At 48.0% G+C, this 22,988-nt stretch overlaps 1 protein-coding gene across 5 annotated transcripts in view; it reads right to left on the minus strand.

Moving 5' to 3' along the window:
* Positions 1-22,988, minus strand: part of COL6A3 (collagen type VI alpha 3 chain) — a 74,955-nt gene that overhangs the window by 5,503 nt on the left and 46,464 nt on the right. For all 5 annotated transcript variants that reach the window (XM_036319612.1, XM_036319614.1, XM_036319613.1 and 2 more), the window contains 19 exons: positions 20,827-20,862; positions 20,169-20,231; positions 19,376-19,438; positions 18,067-18,129; positions 17,022-17,084; positions 15,346-15,396; positions 15,129-15,164; positions 14,623-14,685; positions 13,524-13,586; positions 12,313-12,345; positions 12,193-12,229; positions 12,082-12,093; positions 11,494-11,987; positions 9,890-9,986; positions 8,459-9,157; positions 6,560-6,662; positions 3,331-4,013; positions 1,616-1,879; positions 539-637 (listed from right to left, as the gene is read on the minus strand). In XM_036319612.1, coding sequence (XP_036175505.1) covers positions 539-637; positions 1,616-1,879; positions 3,331-4,013; positions 6,560-6,662; positions 8,459-9,157; positions 9,890-9,986; positions 11,494-11,987; positions 12,082-12,093; positions 12,193-12,229; positions 12,313-12,345; positions 13,524-13,586; positions 14,623-14,685; positions 15,129-15,164; positions 15,346-15,396; positions 17,022-17,084; positions 18,067-18,129; positions 19,376-19,438; positions 20,169-20,231; positions 20,827-20,862 — 3,022 coding nt within the window. The remainder of the gene's footprint in view (positions 1-538; positions 638-1,615; positions 1,880-3,330; positions 4,014-6,559; positions 6,663-8,458; positions 9,158-9,889; positions 9,987-11,493; positions 11,988-12,081; positions 12,094-12,192; positions 12,230-12,312; positions 12,346-13,523; positions 13,587-14,622; positions 14,686-15,128; positions 15,165-15,345; positions 15,397-17,021; positions 17,085-18,066; positions 18,130-19,375; positions 19,439-20,168; positions 20,232-20,826; positions 20,863-22,988) is intronic.

Consider the following 22,988-nt stretch of genomic DNA (forward strand, 5'->3'; position numbering starts at 1 on the left):
GGTTGGTTGCCTCCTGCATGAGCCCTGACCAGGACCCAAGCTGGGGAGGCGTCTGCAACCAAGGTGCATACCCTTGACCGGAATCAAACCTGGGACCCTTTGGTCTGCAGGCTGACACTCTATTCACTGAGCCAAATTGGCTAGGGCCTGAGCACTTTTTATTAGATTGGATCACTGAATGGGTGACACTCTACTCGTTGTAGCATCATAGACCACACAAATCCACACTAGTCCCAATATGAGAAAAGTGATAAACAATACATGGATTCCTGGCTGCAGTGCCCAAAGCAACTCCCATCCAATTTTCTCCAAGAGCCTGGGGATGAGCAAGGTAAGGTTCCAGGGATAGCTTGGAATATGCAGAATGAGCCCATGCTGGGCCACGCCAAGTGGATATGGAACTTTCCCCGTAGAAGTCATCCTGCTCTGAGAGTTAGAACCTCAGCAGGTGACAGAGTATCCAAAATGCAAGGGCAGTAACTGTTTGTGAGAAGGCCATACTGGTGCTGCTAATGGACCGAATGTTGTCACAACTCACCTATTTCATTCTCAGCCAGCGGTTCTGTGCTCACCATGAGATTGAAGGTTGAACTAGAGGCCGGCCTTGCTGGTTGTGGAGGTGGAGGCTGAGTTTCCCCTATAAAAGAAAAACACATGCAACTAGTAGGTAACTCAGACACTGAAGGACCAGGGAATCCTTAGGGATGAGGCAAGCTTGCCTCTCTGGATTAAGATAAGTGTGGGCCGCTGAAACACAGGGACCCAAGAAATCCATACACAGAGTCCTGATGTCTGCTGTCTGCTAGTTCAATTCATCTCAACAAGCAAACAGAGCAAATCTCTGTTTGAACAAATCTTCTCATTTCCCAATGTAAACTCTTCTGTTTCTAGCCGAGAAAACAGATCCCTGGGGTGGAAGGGCCTTTGGACTCTTTATCTTCGTGGATTACATGATGGCTGGTGGGAATCCCCTTCCCTCGAGCACAGTTCTTTGATCTGAATAACGCTGGCCGGAAGAGGAAGAAGGTGAGCCTCCCCCTCCACACCCCAGAGAAGCCAGGGTCAGGAAGAAAGTGGGGGACAAGAAGAACTTAGAAAGGAGGTGGGGCATGAGTAATTTAGAGGCTGGAGAAGCTGCAGCGCCAGGCCTTGGGGCTGTGGAAGAGCCAGGGCAGAGCCGGAGCATGGGGGGTAGGGGAGGGAAACTCTGGGGTCCTTTCTGCGGTGGCCAAGGATGCCTGTGACCCCCCAGCTGGTTACTCCCTAAGGAGCCGGGGACCTTTGGTGGTGTTTTCTGTTCACTGAACATGGAAATGTGCTTCTGAAACACAGAGGTGATGGGCATCGAGCCCAGCCCAGGTTACATGGGCATATTTCTTTCTCACAGGGGAAGGGCGGCACCCAGGCCAAACGGATCTGGTTTCTTCCAGGACCCCAAAGGCAGGGCAAGAGGTCACAAGGTACCCCATCTTCCATTCATTTGTTTATAAAGGATTTTGTTTTAACCTTGTTATTTCAGAACAGATTCAATGAATATGAATTGTTCCCTGTATGTCCTGTCGACATTCATGTACAAGTCAGGTACCAACTTTTCTTAAATGGACCCCGTACTCACTTGTGCTGAAACTTCCACGGTAGACGGCCTTAACCTGAGACCTCAGGTAGCAGACTACCACCACATGGTACGTGTGCCCGGCGTGCAGGCCCCCGATGGCGCGGTCCGTGACCGTGAGGTTCTGCTTCAGAACTAGGGACTGGTCGTGGGCCGAGGTAACGGTGAGGTCATAAAAGTAAGGGCTGGGGGGCTCCGGCCTCTCCCAGTGGAGTTTGGCGCTGTTCTCGGTGATCTCCAGCACCTGGACCTCTCGGGCAGCCTTGACTAGAAAAGACCAAACACAGTGTGGGGACAGATAAATAAAACCCCAGGTGACGGAGACAGGCAGGCAAGAGACGAAAGCTGAGGGATGTGTATCAGTAGACAGTTGACCAGAAAGCGAGATGAGGCAGGGAACCAGTTTCTTGTTCATGTTCCTGGGAAATATTGGTCTTCTACCAATGTAGATGAGATGTGAAATGATTCATAGTAATTAAAACTTGCATTATCCATCAGCAAGGTACATAACTCCCCCTTTTTCCTTCTGACAATCTCTCTTATTAAAGGATACTATGAAAATTCATGGTCCCGTGTGCTATCTGAAATGTGCTCACTATGGCGTGAACCCCAGGATTTTAAATATATTGAGTCATGAAACCTTAGGGCATGACATGAAATTCTTCTAAAGGAATCTCTGCTTTCTGTTCATAACATGAAGACTATGTCCATGACCTTATTAGGAGCACATGCATTCTGCCTTCACCTTTCTGTACAGCTTGTGATACTCTATAGCAGCACTTCTCAACCTGTGGGTCACGAACAATGAAAATACATCCTGCATATCAGATATTTACATTATGATTCATAACAGTAGCAACATTACAGTTATGAAGTAGCAACGAAAATAATTTTATGGTTGGGTCACAACATGAGGAACTGTATTTAAAGGGCCAGAAGGTTGAGAACCACTGCTCTATAGTATCTTCTAACATCTTTTTTAAGGAAAAAATAAAATAACACCCTCTGGGCCTCATGGCTCCCCTCTGCCCGATTTCTCCTTCAGCCTGGAGCCTGCTTTTCCCATGGACAGGCCTGGCACAAGGCTCAGCCTGTGGGGTGGCTGACTGTCCAGGTTGCTGAGCTAACCACCAGGCAGCGAGGGGCCTCTTTTCTATGGGTATGTGCTTCGCAGCAGGACAAAGTCCGCAATCACAAAACTCCTTGCAGATCTCCTGGAATCGTATCATATGGGAGGCAGGTCTGGCTCCAGAATCCAAGCACAGCCCATGGCTCAAGAGCTGACAACAGGCTTTTTCTTTCACTCTCACTCCCTAAATGGGGCCCCAAACTCTACTTCTGCTTAGAACTCATCCCTTTTGCTTAAGATCTGGGTTTCCAGGAGAGAGGGGTCATGCCCGCCTGTGAACTTCCCAGAGAGAATGAACAGGTGTGGGCTCGGGTGGGAGTGGGGGAAGCGGGAGAGCCCTTTTGCCTGTTCTGCATGGAGCTCACCAGCCTCACATGTAGTGAGAGATCTCTTTCTAATATAGAAAACAGGCCATGTTTTGACAATTCCCTGCTCTGACCAGCACCTTTTAGATGTACAAATCACCCAGATGTATAAAACCCTGATCAGTGACTGTATTTCAATGGCTTTGTAAACAGGCTTTGAGGGACCTGCCTTGAACACAGTACAGGTGGGTGTCAGGGGGCAGCCCTCCCAGCAGCTTGCTTACCTGCGGGCTTCACAGTGGCTGGCTTGGTGGTGGCCGGCCTGGCTGCCTGGGGCTTGGGGGCCTCAGGCTTTGCTGCCACTGGTTTGGTAATGGCAGGGGGTCTTGCAGCTGCTGGCTTTGCTGCTGCCACTGGCTTTGCTGCTGCCACCAGCTTTGCTGTTTCTGCCACCGGTTTTGCTGCTGCCACCGGCTTTGCTGTTTCTGCCACCGGTTTTGCTGCTGCCACTGGCTTTGCTGTTTCTGTCACCGGTTTTGCTGCTGCCACTGGCTTTGCTGTTTCTGCCACCGGTTTTGCTGCTGCCACTGGCTTTGCTGTTTCTGCCACCGGTTTTGCTGCTGCCACTGGCTTTGCTGCTGCCACTGGCTTTGCTGTTTCTGCCACCGGTTTTGCTGCTGCCACTGGCTTTGCTGTTTCTGCCACCGGTTTTGCTGCTGCCACTGGCTTTGCTGTTGCTGCCACCGGTTTTGCTCCTGCTACAGGTTTTGCTCCTGCCACTGGTTTTGCTGCTGCCACGGGCTTTGCGGCCACTGCAGGTCTGACTGTGGCCACCTTTGAGCCCTCAGGCTTGGCAGGCACAGGTCTTGCAGCTGCAGGTCTTGAGGCAGCCGGCTTTGAGGCCGGCAGGTTGACCACGGCCACTGGTTTGGATGTAGGACTTGAAGTAACATTATTCGGTGTGTTTCTGTTAAAACAAATTAAATTTTGCTTCAACCCATCTATAGTTTTGCCCGCTATCTAAAATGGACAGGGACATGCCTAGTGAGCTATGCAAAGCATGCTGTTGTATTAAATGCATGCAGTTGTTTTATGTATTACATATAGGCCTGCATATCTCAAATCCCTTCTCTATAGAATCTGTGCCGCAGAGAACATACTGAACAGCATGGAAAGTAACAATCACTAAAAATGAAGCATCTATTGTACTATAAATACATCTGACAACTCTTCAATTTATCAAATAAAAGCAGGGTGAGAGTAAAGAGACAATAAATATTGAAAGGATGGTAATTATTCTTATTGCTAACAATAATAATCAGTTAATAGCTGCCCTCGTTATAAAAAAGTGACCACTCAGCAAAATGTTGTGTTGAGCTGGAAAATTATAAAGTCGGTGTATGCTTTCACTCCCAGGCTCATTGTGCATTTTAGTTGGTATTAAGTTTTGTATGTGTGATTTTGTTTTGATTTTTTTTATAATTTCTTGTTCTATTCGAGTCACCAAAGAAAACAGCAACATAATTAAACACAACGGCACAGACCCACCCCTTGATCATTTCTTGCCCTGACATGAACATTTGTTATTTTATAGATATATCACACTACATGTCATATGCAGTATATTTTCAAATTGTTATCATACAAATTCAGATATTAGATTTGTTTATTTTGTTTTCCTGGATAAGGTTGATCCAACTTTTGGGAATGTTCTAGAGCAGTGGTTCTCAACCTGTGGGTCGCGACCCCTTTGGGGGTCAAACGACCCTTTCACAGGGGTTACTTAAGATTATCGGAAAACACATATATAATTACATATTGTTTTTGTGATTCATCACTATGCTTTAATTATGTTCAATTTTTAACAATGAAATTGGGGGTCACCACAACATGAGGAACTGTATTAAAGGGTCGCAGCATTAGGAAGGTTGAGAACCACTGTTCTAGAGGAATTATAAAGGTAATTAAGGCTAGAAAAAGAGAACCTATGGACCAAGATCAACAGGGTAGTACCATAGCACCAGAAAAGGGCCATGGCTGCTTTAGTAATGATTCTCAACTAATGAGACTGAGATCTGAAGCATCCCCTCTGGGGACAAAAGCAAGAGCTGAGGGGCGTAAGGGGTGATGGAGAGAAGGGCGTGTAGGAGGAAGAGGTGGGCTCTCCCCCCCCCCCCAGAGGTCAGCGGGAGTAAGACATTCCTATTTCAAACATAATCCGAATCCACACATCATCTGGGTGCCATAGTCAGAACCCCCTCCTCCCCCAGAGCATGGCACACTGTTGCATTCTCTTGAAGGGTACCAATCGATGGCACATTGCTGCGCTCGGTCGTGCCACCACATTCCCCTCACCAGGCTCTCTGTCACACAGCCACACTGCTCTCCCGTCTGCTCCTGGAGTTGGCACCACAGATAGAGCTGGGCATACAGTCACTGAGCATGTGCCAGGTGGCCAGCATCACTGTGGGTACCACAGTCCCTCCCATCTCCCAACCTTCTCATTAGCCTTCGTGGTGGAGCATGCACATTGCCTCCACTTGCTACCACCATCAGCTGTGTGATTACAGCATTAATCATTTTAAGAAGATCTGGAGTCCATTCTTTCCTGAAGGTATCCAATCCTTCCACAGGAAATCATTTCACACCCGAGATGGTTGATCGCTTGGACACAGGGCCTTCACTGCCCACCCTCTCTGTACCTAATGTGATGTGGCAGGTCCTCCCACCAAGTCCAGCTCCCACCCTCAAGTCTAGCAAGGCTGGCCTCTAGACATGCTTTGACCAAAAGAATGTAGCAGAGGTAACAGTGAGCCAATCTTAGCCCAGGCCCCAAGAGGTCTTGCATACTTCCGCCTTCTCTCATGACCCTTCCCTGTCACCTGTGGACAAATCCAGGCTTCCCCACAGAGACTGAGAGACCTTGTGGAGCACAGATGAGCCGTCCAGCTGAGACCACCCTAGACCACCAGTCCACAGCTGATGAGTAGCTGACCACAAGCATATAAGTGAGCCCTGTAGATGCCAGAAGAACTGCCCAGCTGATCCCAGGCAAAAATTGCTAACCCACAGAATTGCAAATTAGAAAATATTGTTGTTTTAAGCCACTAAATTTGGGGTCATTTGTTATGCAGCAAAAGCTAACAGATACAACAGATTCTTCTAAAACGGGGGTGGGAAACCATTTTTCTGCCAAGTGTCAGTTAGATATTTATAACATCATTCTTGAGCCATACAAAATTATCAACTTAAAAATTATGCTGCTATGACAAAAGCTCCGAGATTTGTTGAATTTCAAGTTCCACCTGCAATTTCCTTGGCAGGACCAGACCAAATGATATGGCCCATGGGCCGGACATTCCCAACCCCTGTTCTAAAAGAATGTCATATGTGACCTTAGGGAAGTCACATTTTCTGAATTTTTATGTCCTCCCCCCATAATGTTAGTCCTTGGAGGACCTCGGCACTTCCCCTAGCACTGTAATTTGTGGGACAATTATTATAATCACTTACACTTGTTTGTGACCAAATTTCACAAGAGTCTTTGCCGGTTGGTCCCCTTGGAACCAACTGCACTGTTTCCTGATATCAGGGGACAAGTAAAAAGCATTTTCACCTAGAGAGAAATAGAAAAAAAAATATTTTAAGTGTATGCAAATACCTTGCAAATTAAAATTAATGTGCTAATGAGTTCAATGAATCACATAGTATTCAGTCCATAAATATTTGTGGACTTAATTAATTCTTCCAGACAAGTTAAGTCCAGTGAGTTCTGAACATTAAGTATAATGGTACTTGATCCATAAAACATATTAAGCCAATATCTTGTATTTAGCAATATTTGGGTGATTTGGTTAAAGATTATATTTACTCAATGTGATTAGAAAGATAGGAATAAGAGAAAACTCAAGTGCAGAACTTAACAGTTCCAAACCCTCAATCATCAAACTATAACCAAGTTACTTTGAATATTTTCTCAATGCTGTGTTTAAGAAGATTTTTGTTTGTTTTTCCCGTCTTCTGAGGTTAGTGACAATGGCCTGGGTGAACTTGCTGCCTTACCTTTGTTTCAGATGTTCTCCCCTAAAACTTTTGGGGCACAGGCTTCACAAAAGTGAATGCTGTTTTCAGGGACTAGACTTTACCTTAAATAATCAACTCTCCATATATGCATGTTTATTCATACTTTATACATCTCTCTCATATGTTAAATACAGTGTACCTTCCTGTGACAACTCTGGGCCCAGCACTGTGCCAGGCTCAAGGGAACACAGTGAATGAAACACTTTCTCACCCTAGCCTTTTGGTTCGGTGGGATAGAGCATCTGCCTGAGGACTAAAGGGTCCCAGGTTCAATTCCGGTCAAGGGCAAATGCCCAGGTTGCGGGCTCGATCCCCAGTGGGGGGCATACAGGAGGCAGTCAATCAATGATTCTCTCTCATCATTGATGTTTCTATCTCTCTCTCCCTCTTCCTTCCTCTCTGAAATAAATAAAAAAATATATTTTTTAAAAAGGAACACTTTCTTCAGGACCATGCAGTCCTCTGTGATCATAAACCCATCAATGGATGACCAATGGGCCATGCGATAGATGCAGTAAGTGTGGCATCCAGATTAACAACAAGTAAGCCTTGGGAGTGGGGAGCATCCACGGTGAGCAGGGGCAACTGGAGGTGAGTTTGGAAGATGAATGTGGAACTGCTGCTGAAGCAGAGGTGGAGAGCACTCTGGGGGAGCCACATCAGCAAAGACCCAGAGGTTTCCAAGGGCGGGGTTGGTGGCAAGTTCTTCTAAAAGCTTCCATGAGCCTGATCAAGATATACTTCTCGCCCTGACCGGTTTGGTTCAGTGGATAGAGCGTCGGCCTGCGGACTGAAGGGTCCCAGGTTCGATTCCAGTCAAGGGCATGTACCTTGATTGCAGGCACATCCCTGGTTGGGGGTGTGCCGGAGGCAGCTGATCGATGCTTCTCTCTCATCAATGTTTCTAACTCTCTATCCTTCTCCCTTCCTCTCTGTAAAAAAATTAATAAAATATATTTTTTTTAAGAAAGATATACTTCTCTGTGACATGCCATGATATTACATCATGCATAATAAATGTGCACTTGACCCATCTGCCGTCTAGACTATAAACTCTCAGGGACACTGTCTATGGTTGGGAGGTGCTCAATGGAATTTGGTTGAATAAACAAGTGAACAAGGACAGGGTCTCTGTCTTTGTGCTCACTGCCAACCCTGGCAAGTTAAAGTGTTCTGGGACTTGTGGGTGTTGATACCTACCTGTTGAATGAATGAAAAAGTAAACATCATTACACTAGTTGTCTTTCCCATGCCTGTGCCCCTTCCCCCCATTGCCCAAGGGTGTGGGCTGGCAGAAAGCTTGGCCCACGATGCTGACTCAAGACTTACTACTGACAAAGGACGGCAACAGCCTCCCAAAGCGCATGAGAGGCTCCTCGTTGAGCTCAGTGGCCTTATCCACAAGCTTGAAGAAGACATCACTTGGCTCGCTGGCAAAGCTGTATACCTCCTTGACGTTGACCTTCCTGCCAATGCCCAGAATCACAAAGAAGTACCCCTTGCATTTGGCCTGCAGGATGGCTCTCTGGGCCTCCTCTAGCTGTTGCTTCTGTACCTCCCCTGTCAGCATCAGAACCACAATTTTCAGGTCCCGTGGGTTGGGTGCACTTTCAAAGACATGATCTATGGTGTAGTCAATGGCACGGCCTAAGGCCCTGGTCCCCTGCAGCTGTGCCATCCTGTTGCCCAGGGCATCCATTAGCTTCTCCTTGGAGCCATAGTCCGTCAGGGAGAATTCCACCTTTACAGGTGGCACACTGGCATTGCCCATGGACTCATAGGGTGCATGCTGCACCACGGCCACTCGGGCAAAGTGTTGGGAAGCCTTGGGGTCAGGGCTCAGGTCCAGCTGTCTGACCAGGTATCCTATGTACTTCTTCATCTCATTGAATTGGAACAGGGTGGTGGACTCAGAGCTGTCTAAGATGAAAGCCATGTCGATGTCCACATCACTGCCTGCTGCTCGCCGGTCCCTAAAAGAAGGCCTCCAGCTGCCGAATCCACAGGATGGGTCAATGTTGCAGATGTCTAGAAAGAAGCATGGCAGCCGTTTATATTGGGACTCTACAGCGAGATATGACCAATCAATCTGCTGGGAGCCCGGACAGCTGAAACTGTCACAGAACGTAGAAATCTAGTTATATCTTGTCAATATTGTTGTGGTCAGATTCCCATTTTCATCATAGAATGCTTACTAAATAAAACAAGTTAAATTTTGTTGGTATTCTGTGGCATTGGCATTAAAAAGGAAGGGAGAGAGGGAGGAAGGAGGGAAAGGATGGGGAAAGGAGAGGAGAAGGGAGGGGGGGAGGTAAAGGAGAGGGGAGGGAAAGGAGAGGGGAGAAGAGGAAGGGGGGGAGGGGAAGGGAGGGGAAGGAAAGGGAGGGAAAGTATAGGGAGGGGAGGGAAAGAAAGGAACCTTACTTTTTTTGCCACTGTTTGAAGAAATGTACTCTAGAAAGTCCCAAAGCCAGATAATTAAAATCTAGGCTCCAAGGTCAAAATTGAAGTAGAACCCATGTTCTCCTTCATTACCTATAAAACGAATCATTTTCCATCTAAGGGAAGCTCTGTTTTGAGGCTCTACTTTAAACATGTAAACTACCATGTAGTGTCTACATGGTAAGTAACAGGCTCCATGAATCTCACTTAACTCCAGCCCTTTACCCGGATGACAGTGATGTGCTCAAATGTCCCTCCATGGACTGTATGTTCTGCAGTTTCAACTGGACAGATGTGCCCGTTGGAGAAGCACCTTACCCAAGCAAACGTGACAAGTCAAGACGTTCTTCAGGAAGTCCGTGAGGTCCCTCCTGGCGGGCAGGACCAGTGCGTGCCCCACAGCCGTGTTATTGATCTGGTCAAAAAAAAGGAAACACTCAGTAGGAATGTTCAAAATCAGTAACTATTGCAAAATATAGCTGAACAATAAATTAGAGCCACATCAATAAAACAAACTTCCCAGAGGCCCAGTATCTTCTCACTGTTTTAGAGGGGAGGTTAGAAGAGTCACTGCGTTTAGTAGAAAAACACGGGTTTTCTTCTGCTGAAATGAGCTGGAGTTTGAATCCCACTCCTGCACTTTCTGCCGAACCTGAAGCAAGATTATTTAGCCTCTCCGGGGTTCAGTTTCCTCAGCTATAAAATGGGATGACAGTAAATTCTCAACAGAATTATTTGAGGGATTAAGTTTGGTAATGTGTGTAAAATGCCGGGACTAGCCTCTATCGAATAGTGGGGGCTTAAATAATACCATCACTTTCTGCAATAATAATAACTGGGAAGCACTAGCTTTGTTGCTTCATCTCTCTCCCAGGTCTCAAAAGGGATTTAATGACAAGGCAGTGATTAAATCATTTCCAGAGGATTCACAATTCCCGCCCACCACAGCACACCATCACTAATTGTTTATTTAATGAATAATTAAGTTCAATTAATGAATAATTCATTTTTCGAACTTGCTGAAACTATGTTTTTAAACACATGTGTGGTTCTGGGTCCCTCGGCCGACACAGCACACCCCTTACAAGAGCACATGGCTGGTGGCCCATGCAGGATCCCACGCCCAGTGCTCTGTGCCCCAACTGGCCTGCGGTTTGGAGAATAAACCCTGAGAAATGTTGGCAATGACGCAGCTGCCTCTCGCTGACACAGGCAATGAGAAAACCATAGACTGTCCAGCTTGGAAGTACAAATCTTGGAGCCCGTCTCAACCCGCCTCAGCTTCTACAGGTAAGTAATCTAAGCCACGGAGAGGTGAAATGACGTGACCATGTTACTGTAAGAGACCTAAAGCGAGGTGCTGAGTAGACTGATAACAGAGCCAGGGCCTCCTCACTCCTGGTCCAGCTCTCCCTTCGTGCCCGCCATCCAACCCCTTGAACAAGAAGCCCAGAATTTACAATGAGAAAATAATCATTGATTAAGTGTAACAAACAAGTTATTCAAGCAAATGACAAGGTTGCCCGTGTCCATGTCACAAGCGGATCCTTGGGTGCCAGCCCAGCTGAAGAATGGTTTGAGCAGCAGTACACCCTGGGGAGCTGGACTCACCAATGTCTGGGAACTCACTAGGAAATGGAAGACCTCCAGGGTCAATGTCACAGAATACCAATCTCCTTCCCTGGGAGATTTCCCTCCAACACATGAGGAGGGAGCCTAGGACCTGGTGCCGGAGCCAGAGGCTGTCCTGGAAACCCGACTAGAGAAGTTCTCAGCATATCAGTGTCCTCCAGGACCTTCTAGAAACTGTGGGTCATGGATACACCATTGGGGGGGGGGGGCAGGGGGGAGGCCATGCCTGAGAACCTTCCCAGAACCCAAGAAGGACAGCAGGAGGTGTCACAGAGCAGCCGGGCACAGACCTGCAGGGCGTTGATCAGCTGCCGGTCCTCCTGGCTGGTGAGGAACAAGGGCGTGATCCCGGCATCCGACAGCTTCAGCACAGCCTCCCTGAGCTGTGGGGATGCCCTCGTGGGCTTATTGCTGAAGAAAACGGCCACTTTCCTCATCAGGAATCCATTCCTCACTCGCTTGAACGTGTTTCTGGCCACAAAGGACATGGCAGTCTCCAGGCTCTGCTGCTTGGACGTCAGAGCCACCTGAAGGTTCTTGATCCTGTCCAGGAGGACGGACTTCTTCTTGGAGTCGGCAAACCGGATCTCCGTGGTCACCTCGTTGTTATAGGTGACCACCGCCACGCGGGCCCCCCTTGGGCAGTTGCTCTCGGCAATGGTCAAGTCGCCCACGATTTTCAAGAGCACGTCCCTCATTCGGCTAAAGGTATCTTGGGTGACCCCCTCAGAGGTGTCCAAAGCAAAGGCCAGTTCCGTGGGGAACACGGGGCACTCCAAGGGCCCTGGGGAAGGGGAGGGGTTTCAAAGACAAACTTTACTTACTGGAAGAGGGGCCTTCTTTCCTCGAAGGAAGTCACACCACTGAAATGAACTTACCATAGCAGCAAGCTACAAAGGAACAGAGAGAGGGAAAGTCACTCCACCGTATGAGAACTTCATATGTCAAAATAAAAGTGTTCCCCTGACAGCCGGAAGCCATATACTTACGACATTTATCTTTGATGCTCTGGACGAGGGCACATTGCTTCAAAAGGAAAAAAAGAAGGTGTAAGGACAGCAGACAAAAGACTTACAGACAATGACTTGTGCTGCATGCATGCAACTTACATCGATCGAGTCACCTCTGTTGCCTTTGTGACCCTGAAAAACAAGGAAGGACAGGCTGACATGGGGGACGTAGGATGAAGGGAACAGTCTTCGATTCACAGAAACATGATAGAGGAAGCAGAGGTGGGACCTGGCTCATTCTCAGACTCCCTTGTACACTAGACTTCACGGCTCAAAGGACAAAGGGGAGAAGACTAGGAGGACAAAGAGTTTCCCCCTGGTGAAGGGAGTAGCTCCACAAATTCACATAAACAACACATATGAGCTTGAGTCCAACACCATCTCTCTGAGAGAAGGGCTTCTTTCCACCTGCTAGCCCAGTCCACCCTGTCCACAGGAGGACAGCGGGAGCCTCCTACCTGCCCATCACTCCAGGTCTGAAGCACCTGCTGATTCCACTCAGGCAGGGACCCTCTGCTGCCCTCGTCATCACATCCCAGCATGTGTCCCCCTTATGGCCAAGCAGTCGCCTCGTGGGCCACTTGGGCATCTCTCCAAGAGGCTGTTCCTACCGACTCGTCCCCACAGTAACTGGCATATTGATCTCCCATTGAATGCTTTATTCACTGAACACCCAACTCAACCTCCTTCTCCCGGGTTCACCCAGGGTAATCCCTTAACCTTCTTCTAGGAGTGACTTTCCATTCCTGAGTTATTGGTTCATTCTTCTTTGAACTTCATCAATGTCAATGTAAGGAGACAGGAGAGGGGGAATTCAAGGAAGGAAACAAGGAGATTGGTAATGAAGAGATTTTATGGAGGGGCCACAGAGGGACACCTCCTGGCTCCAGGCGGCCAGGTGATGAACGGGTTCCAACTGCTGAATCGGTAGCTCGCTTGGGGGTTTTACAGACCAAAGGAAGTATTCCCTAAATCAAGGTCTGACATAATTATGTCCTCCCACAAGCTGCAATCAAGAGCTAAAATGGTGTGTTCTTTCTTTTGTTCCCTACACAAGCCTCAGACAAGGAAACTACACCAGGGAATCGTAGAGGCAAACCACAAGTAGGCCCTGGATTGCAGAGTGCCACGTGCTCAAGAGCTCTTTTCCTCATTGTGGTGTCAGATGGGAAGTGGTTAAAAGGAAACAACAATAACAACAAAGATGCAGCACATCGTCTGTGTGAGAAGGAGATAGTGGAAAGTTTTCAGGGACCACACACAAGGCATCCACCCCACGGGCAGCTTAATGGGAACCGGCAGGTACTTACAGATGGTCCCGGGTAGCCAGGGTCTCCCTTCTGTCCCACTGTCCCTGGAGGCCCTGAATTTCCCTGCAAGGGGCAGAAAAGCACCATTCAGCTGTGGCAAAGGAAGGAACATTCGCAGCTCCCACCGTTGGAAAGGGGGGTGAAGATGATCTAACCCGACGCCCCCCATCACCACAGGGAAGCTCTCATTTTCAGGATTCCTGTGTCTCCAAGATTCAAATGTAAGGACAAGAGACTCTCACAAAACTCATGTGCATCTCTAACAACTGTGCACTCTGGGAGGTTAGGGAAGGCAGATGCTTCCCTAAGAACCATGAATGAGACTGCCCAGGAATGCACAAGAAATCAGTAGCTGATAATTAATTAGGTCACTGTTGGTGTAGACAACCAATTTAATGTTTACAAACCCCACCTTCATTTAAGCAGTAACTGATCTAATTTGACTGTATTCACTGAGCAAATGAACAGGACAATTATGGTGAGTTTAATTACATTTTAGGCTAAAAATAACTGTTAGAAACTTTTACCTGTATCTAGACCACAATTTGTTCATTCAAGACACAGTGCAATTTTAAGGGGGTGAGTAAACGTCCCCTGAAGAGAGGAATGCAGAACCAAACGCAGCTTAAGGAAGAGGAGTTCTATCATGATGGGAGGCGGGAGCACAGGGTCCTAGCCTGGCTTGCCTCTGAGCCCAGGACCCGTATAAACACAGCACGCACCCCATGACACCCTGTTGCTTCACCATCTGGTGGATAAGATCAAATGTGGGCACACGGACTCTGACATTACTCGTTTTGACACCTGAGTCCCCCTGGTGCCATGCAGGGAGAGAACCATGGACTTATGACCCTTGAAATGTGTTACAGGAAGGGGCTCTCGGGGTCTCCCCAGAAGGAGGAAAACACAGCTATAGCCACAGGTGGTCCTGAAAACATGGGCCTTTGGCTTAGGATTCCTTTGCTCCCACCCCATGCTGTCACTGGCCAGGTTGCAGGTGACAAAGGAGAACTTTCTCAGAAGTGGTGGAGGCGTCAGGGTTGGGCCAGCCTCCCACACGTTCTCATTCCTGTGGCAGCCACGGTCCAGGCAAACTTACCCTTCGACCTCTGATGCCTTTGGGTCCTGGTGCTCCCCCTGTTCCTGGGTCACCGGGGGTACCCTGAGAAGAGAGCCAGGAGGCGGTACATTAGCTCTAGAATGGAAGGTGTAGCCGAGGGTTCCTGGGGCATCTGGACCACACTTCCCGGAGCAGCCAATTGGCTGACTGGTTACTTTCCCACTGGGTTACTAGTGCATGTGTGTCTTGCAGGTTTAGCCTTAGCTTGTTGAATCAGTAATAATAACATCATGAAGATACATCATTTTAAGGTCTACAAAGTATTTTATTGCATTTTCATTTAATCCTCAGAAGTACCATGACAAGTGCATACTGTCATCTCCATTGGACAGATGAGGGACTTAGAGAGTGGGCCTTCCCAAGGTCACTCAGTCCATAAGTGGCTGACCCAAGACTAGAACCAAGATATTCTGCTTTGCAGCCCATGGAGACACTAGATTCATACTAAAACAATGGCAATGTGTAACCACCAGGGGAATATTTACCTTTGGACCTGGGTAGCCAGGAAATCCTCTTTCTCCCTATAAAAGATAAATAAACGACTCAATATTTGGTCTCAATTTAAATTTATCTAAAATAAATTATTCCTGAGCAGAAAAAAATACATATATTTATAGAGTCATCAAGAGAAAAAATTCACTATATCACAATAAAATTTTGAGAAAGGGTTCTGTAAAAATACAATATGTCAGACGTATATACCTTTTTGCCTTTGCGTCCTTCACTGCCAATCCCATCTCGACCATCATCTCCCTAATTGTGGAAAGACAGCATTACTGCAGGTTACCATGTTGGGCATGCCACACCCACCTCTGTCTAAAGTCCTGAGCAGGGTCCTTGAGTCCCTGAAAAGTTCCCAGATCGAGGTATAGCTTAAGGCATTGTTCCTGTTCCTACACCATCTTCCAGGTGTGAACAAGACCATGTCTGTAAGAGGGTGGGCTTAAAGCACTCCTGTGGCAAATAGTACTGGTGGGCCCACCTATTTATAGATCCACTATGGCTGTTGGTAAAGATACTGCTTGCAGGTGGAATCAAAGACTCATTGAACCTAGGAATCTTAGAGTTAAAAGGATTCTTGAAGTTCACCTTGACTCTATGTATCTATGAATCTTTAATTCGATTTCAAAGCAAAAACACGGGACTCACTCTCCCATACCCTCCTGAGTGGTCTATGCTCAGACCTTTCCCCCCCGCCCTGTGTCCCTCCCCTGCATAGATCATCCCACTAGACCAGTGGTCGGCAAACTGCGGCTCGGCAAACCGCGGCTCGCAAGACACATGCGGCTCTTTGGCCCCTTCAGTGTGGCTCTTCCACAAAATACCGACTTCTGCGAATGGGCCATGAAGTTTCAATCGCACTGTCCGTGCCCGCCCGCACATGGTATTTTGTGGAAGAGCCACACTGAAGGGGCCAAAGAGCCGCATGTGGCTCACGAGCCGCAGTTTGCCGACCACGGCACTAGACTATCTTCTTTCCGAACACCTCCTCCCGGACTCTCACATCTGTCCCTGTCACCTTTTCATAGCGGCTTTTAGGACTGCACACAATTACTTCAATCAGAAGTTATATGAAACATGCATCAATATCTCTAAAACATGTGTGGAACATGCTACTTAATTTACAGTTTCAAATGGACATCAACAGTGGAAGAGCCATTGCCCTCAAATTTATAGAAACAGAATCAGAAAGAGATTTTCTTTGATAGTTTGAATGGATTTTAAGTTTGACTTTTTTCCCTCTGCTTCTGAAACTAAGAGTAATGGAAATAGATTTTTTTAAACTTCAGTTCGCTGTAGAGAAGTTACATTCACAAGGAAAATATTTTAAAGCTTTAGGGATCATAAGACAGATCAACCTGGTCAGCTCCTCTAGTCTTTATGTATACTGGCTTATTTTAGTAAAAATTACCAACATTCTGCAGATTTCTTTTTCTTGCATAGAAATATATCCTACAAGATAATTTTAAATAACAATTTTTAAATGCGTTATCAAGGTAGCGATTTCTATTCCTGGGATGTCTCATTCAAAGGGAACTGTTTCAAGCTGGCTTAAGACCTTATCAAACCCAATTCCATTTGAACCCAAGGACGTGTATTTCTTTGCAGAAAAGCTCCATGTGGAAGTGCTCACAAAGCATTCATAAGCCCGAAGATGAGGCGGTCAAACCTTATTTGACATTTATTTGCTGGTTATAAGCAGCAGGTTTCACTATTTTCAATCACATCCCCAATGACAGGAGAAGCAACTACTGAGTTACCTCTGTTTGGAAAGAAACTAATTTTCATTGGCAAAGGCTAGCCTGGCACAAGCCCCACCTCCCGCTTCCTGGGTGTTTCAGCAAAGAGCTAGCAACAACAGTGTATATTGATCTTACCGTCTCCCCACGGGGCCCCCGGTTCCCGATTCCTCCCTTTGGTCCTGGATCTCCGGGCTCGCCCTGCACACAAGAGAGAAAGCTGAGACACCTGAGGGCCCAGGCCCATTTGAAATGAGAGTCCAGCCCTATCATTCTAGGTGATGCCACTGCCAACTTCAACTTTTGAATTTTGATAAAAATGATCTCTTCAGTGGCAACGTTCATGTGTCAACTCCTGGAGAAGAATCGAGGAGGTAGGTGTGTGGCCTTTTCATAAACATGGCATGGGGACATGCTGACAGGGAGAGAGAGAGAGAGAGAGAGAGAGAGAGAGAGAGAGAGAGAGAGAGAAGAAGAAGAAGAAGAAGAAGAAGAAGAAGAAGAAGAAGAAGAAGAAGAAGAAGGAGGAGGAGGAGGAGGAGGAGGAGGAGGAGGAGGAGGAGGAGGAGGAGGAGAAGGAGAAGATGATCCAGGGAAACCCAACACCAACAAGAGGCAGAAAAAAATAATTCTGGACTCCCAGGAACACATTTCTTTTGCTGAGAAAATGCTGTCCTTTCAGACTGGTTATGTTAAATTGTGGTTTTTCTCAAGGTTTGTAGAAAGCAGGTTCTCAGATAGTCAGGGCTCTTAGATAAGCTCAACGTGGTCAGCAGAGCAGCAGTGTGGACCACTAATATTCAAACAAAATGTGTTCAGCAAGTCTGGTGCTGTGCTATGTGCCGCCCCCGCCCCTGCCCGCCCCGCCCCCCAACACACACACACCCATTTTGATTGCCCCGAGATGCTGAACTGTGGCCACGGTTCATGGCAGGAGCAGATCAGACAACTACAGCTGTTGGCGAGCCACGGCTACTAGAAAGCCAACCCACTGAACATGAGCCATGTGTTCCCTGGTGGTCAAGCGGCTCTCAACAGGGAGGCTGGGTGGGAAAGACCAGAGGGGAGGCGAAGGGATGTGCAAATGAAGCAGGTAGACAGGCTGGCAAATGAGGGAGAGGCTGCCTGGGGGGCTGGCTGGGCCTGACCTCCAGAAACCAGCTCCACCTTTGTCCAGACAAACCTTTCTTCCCAGCGGCCCGGTTCTGCCACGTTCTCCCGGAGGGCCTGCGGTCCCTCCGCTCCCCTGCAGTGGGAGAAGAGGAGTGTCAGTGAAAATTCGCCTTCCAAGCCTAAGGGTCTGAATCCCGCCTCTCCCCCAGTCCCCGGGAATCAGAGCCCCAGTACTTAGTGCCACCCACGGTGCTGGAGACACAACTGCAAACACACATGGCTTGTGCAACTCACAGTGTTAGTGTGACCCTAGGCGAGTTTGCACAACGGTGCAGTTTTCCACGTACATTCATACGTGTCCCTGACTGGAGGACAAGCACCCAGATTTGATGTGGCTTTTGTCCTTCTGCCTGTGGTTAGACAGGTGTGGAGACCTGTGTGCACTTATCCGTTGAGTGAAGGAATGAGTCGGTGTCCTGCATGTGGCACAGCCTAGTGAGCACAGGAATGACCCCACGAATATGGCAGAAACCAGCTCTCGGTTATCAGTAATTATTGCAAGAGCTCTGCCCCATCCATATTCCATCTCAGATTCTTGATTAATAAGAGCTAAAATAAATATTGGCAAAAAAAAACTAACGGCTTTAAAAATAGGTAAATATCAGGTTTCGAAGTTGGGAAGAGTAAGTACACAATGGCTCTCGCCGAGTTCCTGCTTCCACGGCAAAGCACATCTGTGCCCTTAGGGAGCAACAGGCCGGTTTGTTGCCAGGTTCAGTCACTGCTCTTTTCTGTAACAGATGGTAGGGTGGCTCCCACAGTATCCTATCGCACACCAGGGACAGCAGGTGTGTAGGACACCTGGTCCCAGCTCGGCTGTAGCTACATGTCCGCCCATCATAACTAACAGCTGAGATGTTGAATTCTGCGGTCACAGCAGATTTAAGGAACATCTTCTGTGCTGAACTGGAGGATGGAGAATTCCATCCACAGAAGAGCGAACCTCAGAGCCAATCTCCAGAGGCGATTATGAAACCATTTGTCATAATCTGAGCATTTCGGTGGATTGGGTTACATTTATGCAGTTTCACGCTGAGACCTCGGGGACAGGCACATCCTGCCTCACTGACCCCAGCTGGCCCATGTAGGGAAGGAGCAGCATTGGGGCCTAGACACGCCTGGGGCACCAAGGAAACAGGGTTCTTCCTTCCTCACATACACTGGCTGTGAGGACTGAGGTCAACCCAGGGTCAGTGTCACCAAAGAGTCAGACAAAAAGGAAGGTCTGCCCTCAGCAATACCCCCCACGCAACCCCAGCCTGCGCGGGCCCTGCGTGGTCCGCTTAGCCACACAGAGGGGTGAGCTGAGATGCACTTACCCGAGGGCCAGGAATGCCTTGTTCTCCCATCAGGCCTGGAGGGCCGGTGGGACCAGCTGGACCCTGAAAGAGGAAAAGGCCAAGGTCAGTGCTGTGTTGAGGAGACACTCCAGGAGGAAGCTCAGATGACCTCTGCACTTTCCACAGAGCCCAGAGCCTCACTCCCACTGCCAACGAGGCCCCCAGAGATCACACTTTATCTCCACTGGAGGAACAGCAGCCCCAGCCCAGAACAGGAATGGAGAAGCCAGTTTTAAAAAACACAAATGTGTACACGATGTTCACGGCAGCAATAGTCACAGTCTCCAAAAGGTGGAAACTACCCATGTCCATCAACCAATGAACAGAGAAGTAAGCTGTGGTCTACCCATGCAGTGGAATATTACTCGGCCATGAAAAGGAGTGAAGCCCTGTCCCGTTCTATAACATGGAGAACCTAAAAGTCATCATGCTCAGTGAGAGAAGCTGATCCATGTACATGAGATGTCAAGAATAGGCAAATTCACTGAGACAGAAAGGAAACTTGAGCTGGGGGTGGGGAGATGAGGGGAGACGAGGGGTGACTACGTAACGGGTACTATGAGGGTCTCCTTTGGGGGTGATGAAAATGCTTTGAAACTAGACCGGAGGTGATGCTTGTACAACATTGTGAATGTACTAAACCCCCCTGAATTGTTCACTGTAAATGATGAATTTTGTGTTCAATTTTGTAAAATTTTCACCTTGATTTTTAAAAAAATACAAGAGCATCTGGGGAAATAGCAAAGGGCATGCAATCTCCCTGGGTACCAACCTGTGCACCTCTGGTCCCCTGCTCTCCTGCAGAGCCCGGCTGGCCTGGACCACCCCTGTTGCCCTTGAAAGAAGAAAGAGAAGTTGCAGGGTGGGGTCAGGATAGTTTATACCAATGTCAGCTCTCTGTTCCAAAGTCCCATCTGGGTGAGGGAACAGGGCCATAATCCCAACTCTACGAGCGACTTCAAAGCCACTGACACAATCACCACATGGAGGCAGCTGTCACTCTGCTCTGTCACAACTATTCTTACTCTTGCCTCACCTTCTCTGCAGGATGGCTTTGGGAAATAAGGATGCTTTGCATATAGCACAGGTGAGAAGACTAAGATACAGAGACGTTGTGACTTGCTAATGACTGGATAAGTGGGCATTTGTGAACGAGATGCCCAGGAACTGCCTCCTCCATCTGTCTTTTTCCCTTCATCGCCCCCCCCACCCTGCCCCCACTGTCAATCATTGTCACAAGTTCATTAGAAGAGGCCAAATTTAAAGACCTAGGAAAAGGTGGTAGCTGCTGATTGAGCTACAAGCCTTGATGGCGAAGGACAGAGGAAGTTTTAGCTCGTGGGTGGGAGGTGGACAGGAGGACAATCCATTAGGGCACATGGTGAGTTACATTGTGCTGACAGAGAAGAGGTGCCAGCTCCGAGGCTTACCTTAGCTCCTGCCGGTCCCCTTCGGCCATACCCGCCCTGCAGGAGAAGTCACACACACGATTAGGGGAGACAGGACCAAGCCCAGACTTTGCCCGACTTAACCCACACATTCATCTGCCACCCACTGTGTGCCAGGCCCTGTCAGCCCCAAGGAAACTCCTTCCTGCCTCATCTCAGTCAAGCTTTGCCTCCACGCTGCCCTGTTAGTCACCCAAGTGGAAGTTTTGAGAATTACTTCAGACCTGCCAAGCAAAATAATGACTCCTGGCTGCATAGTCTCAGCCAATTTCAAATAAGGAATGTGAAAGGGGAATGTCAAGCTGTCTATTTTTCTACCATTTTTTCTGACTGTTGGGAGAAGTCATCATAATACGTTAATTATCATGGAAGGGAGTCCCAGACTCTCCAAGCCCTGCTGGCCAAGTATAACAGATCCTCTGGTAGGTGAGCAGCCAAGGGCACATGCGTGAACCTGTGAGCCCAGGGGTGCTTAGTTTGGGCTCATGTCTTGGCAACATCTGCATCTATGCTCTAGGGGTGACCCTCAGTCCAAATAAATGTGGGCTCGCTGAGTAAGTAATCTGCTAATTCCCCCATTGTGATTACTTCCTCTGTGGTGGGGAGGTTTGGGATGGGAACTTGGGAACGTCCTGGATAAATCTTTGCAAGGTGAGGAGTTGTGTTCTGGAGACTGTAACAACCAGCGGTTACTGGGCTTGACCGATTGCTGCATCACCCAAAGACCACAGTCTCCACTCCCAACAGACCAGCCTGGGATCTTCTGGGACAACCGTTTTTGCTATTATTCACTGTTGTGGCAGCTTCTTTAATGGAAGACTTGGGCCTCTTTCCATGGACAACATATGGACAAGTCGGGGAGGGGTGGGACCAGGTCAATCCTCCAGGGTAGCAATCTGGCTGGCCCCTCCCAAAGGGGACAGCCTAGAGTATGTTCAGAGGCCACCAGTGCTCAATGACTCATTGCTCAGGCCAGAGGCAGCCTGTAGAAGCCCTAAGGGGCCGTGTGAGGAGCGAGGTAGCCCCACAGAAGGATGCGCTTTGTCTGGACCTGGGCCCGACACAGTGAGGTCCCAGGGAAGGACGAGGCCACATCTCCGGGCCTCATCCTGACGCTAAGGAGGCAACTGAGTCCACAAGAGCCCTTGACTGTATTGAATCCAAACCCAAGTGTCACCTGTGCACAGAATGAAAATGAATTGCATGCATGACTGTCTGTCACGAAAACGAGATTTGGCCCTGCTCACAAACAGGTGCATGGCACATTATAACAATTGGGTAGCTCCTCGTTGCTTTTTCATTATATAGCTCAGCAGCATTATTCAAAAATAATACTCAGAACTATTAAGAGAGCATTTTCAAATATTAAGTCTTCTTCTGAATTTTAAAAACGAAATTATGCCCACAGCATGTCATCTGACTATGGATGTAGAGTCATTTCTTCTGAAAGCCCTCATGTCACATGCTCTCTCCAACCGTCCCACGATTCAGCCCTTAAAACATCGTTACCACCGGGAACCAGCTGCACAGCCCCAGCCAGTCTCTGAGCAGAGACATGGCTGGGCATCCACCAGCGTCCTGAACTGGCCCCTGAGGATTACAAATTCGAAGCACTCTTCCGCATACAGGGACCATCTTCTTCCACCTCAAGCTCTGAGTACCTCTGGGCCCTAGAAGTTTCCAACTACTTTGTGTCCCTTTGGCTTTAGGTATGAACTCATCAACAAGAACAAAGATTAGGCATTCAGTGAGCTACTGCAGCTCATATTTCTGATGTGTCTTAAGAAGCCACTGAGAGCCTGGCCAGTGTGGTTCAGTGATTGAGCATCAACCTACGAACCAGGAGGTCACACAGTTCAATTCCCAATCAGGCACATGCCCAGGTTTCAGACTCCCTCCCCAATGTGGTGCATGCAGGAGGTAGCTGATCAATGATTCTCTCTCATTATTGACGTTTCTATTTCTCCCTCTCCCTTCCTCTCTGAAACCAATAAAATATATGTATTTTTAAAAGCCACTGTGAGATGCAATTCTCTAGAAAACAGAGTCTAATTTCATTGCTTGGGTTCCAGCAGAACACACACACACAAACACACACAGACACCATCACACACACCATCATACACACCATCACACACAAACAG

The sequence above is a fragment of the Myotis myotis genome, unplaced genomic scaffold, assembly GCF_014108235.1.
Source record: "Myotis myotis isolate mMyoMyo1 unplaced genomic scaffold, mMyoMyo1.p scaffold_m19_p_8, whole genome shotgun sequence".
Taxonomy (NCBI): domain Eukaryota; kingdom Metazoa; phylum Chordata; class Mammalia; order Chiroptera; family Vespertilionidae; genus Myotis; species Myotis myotis.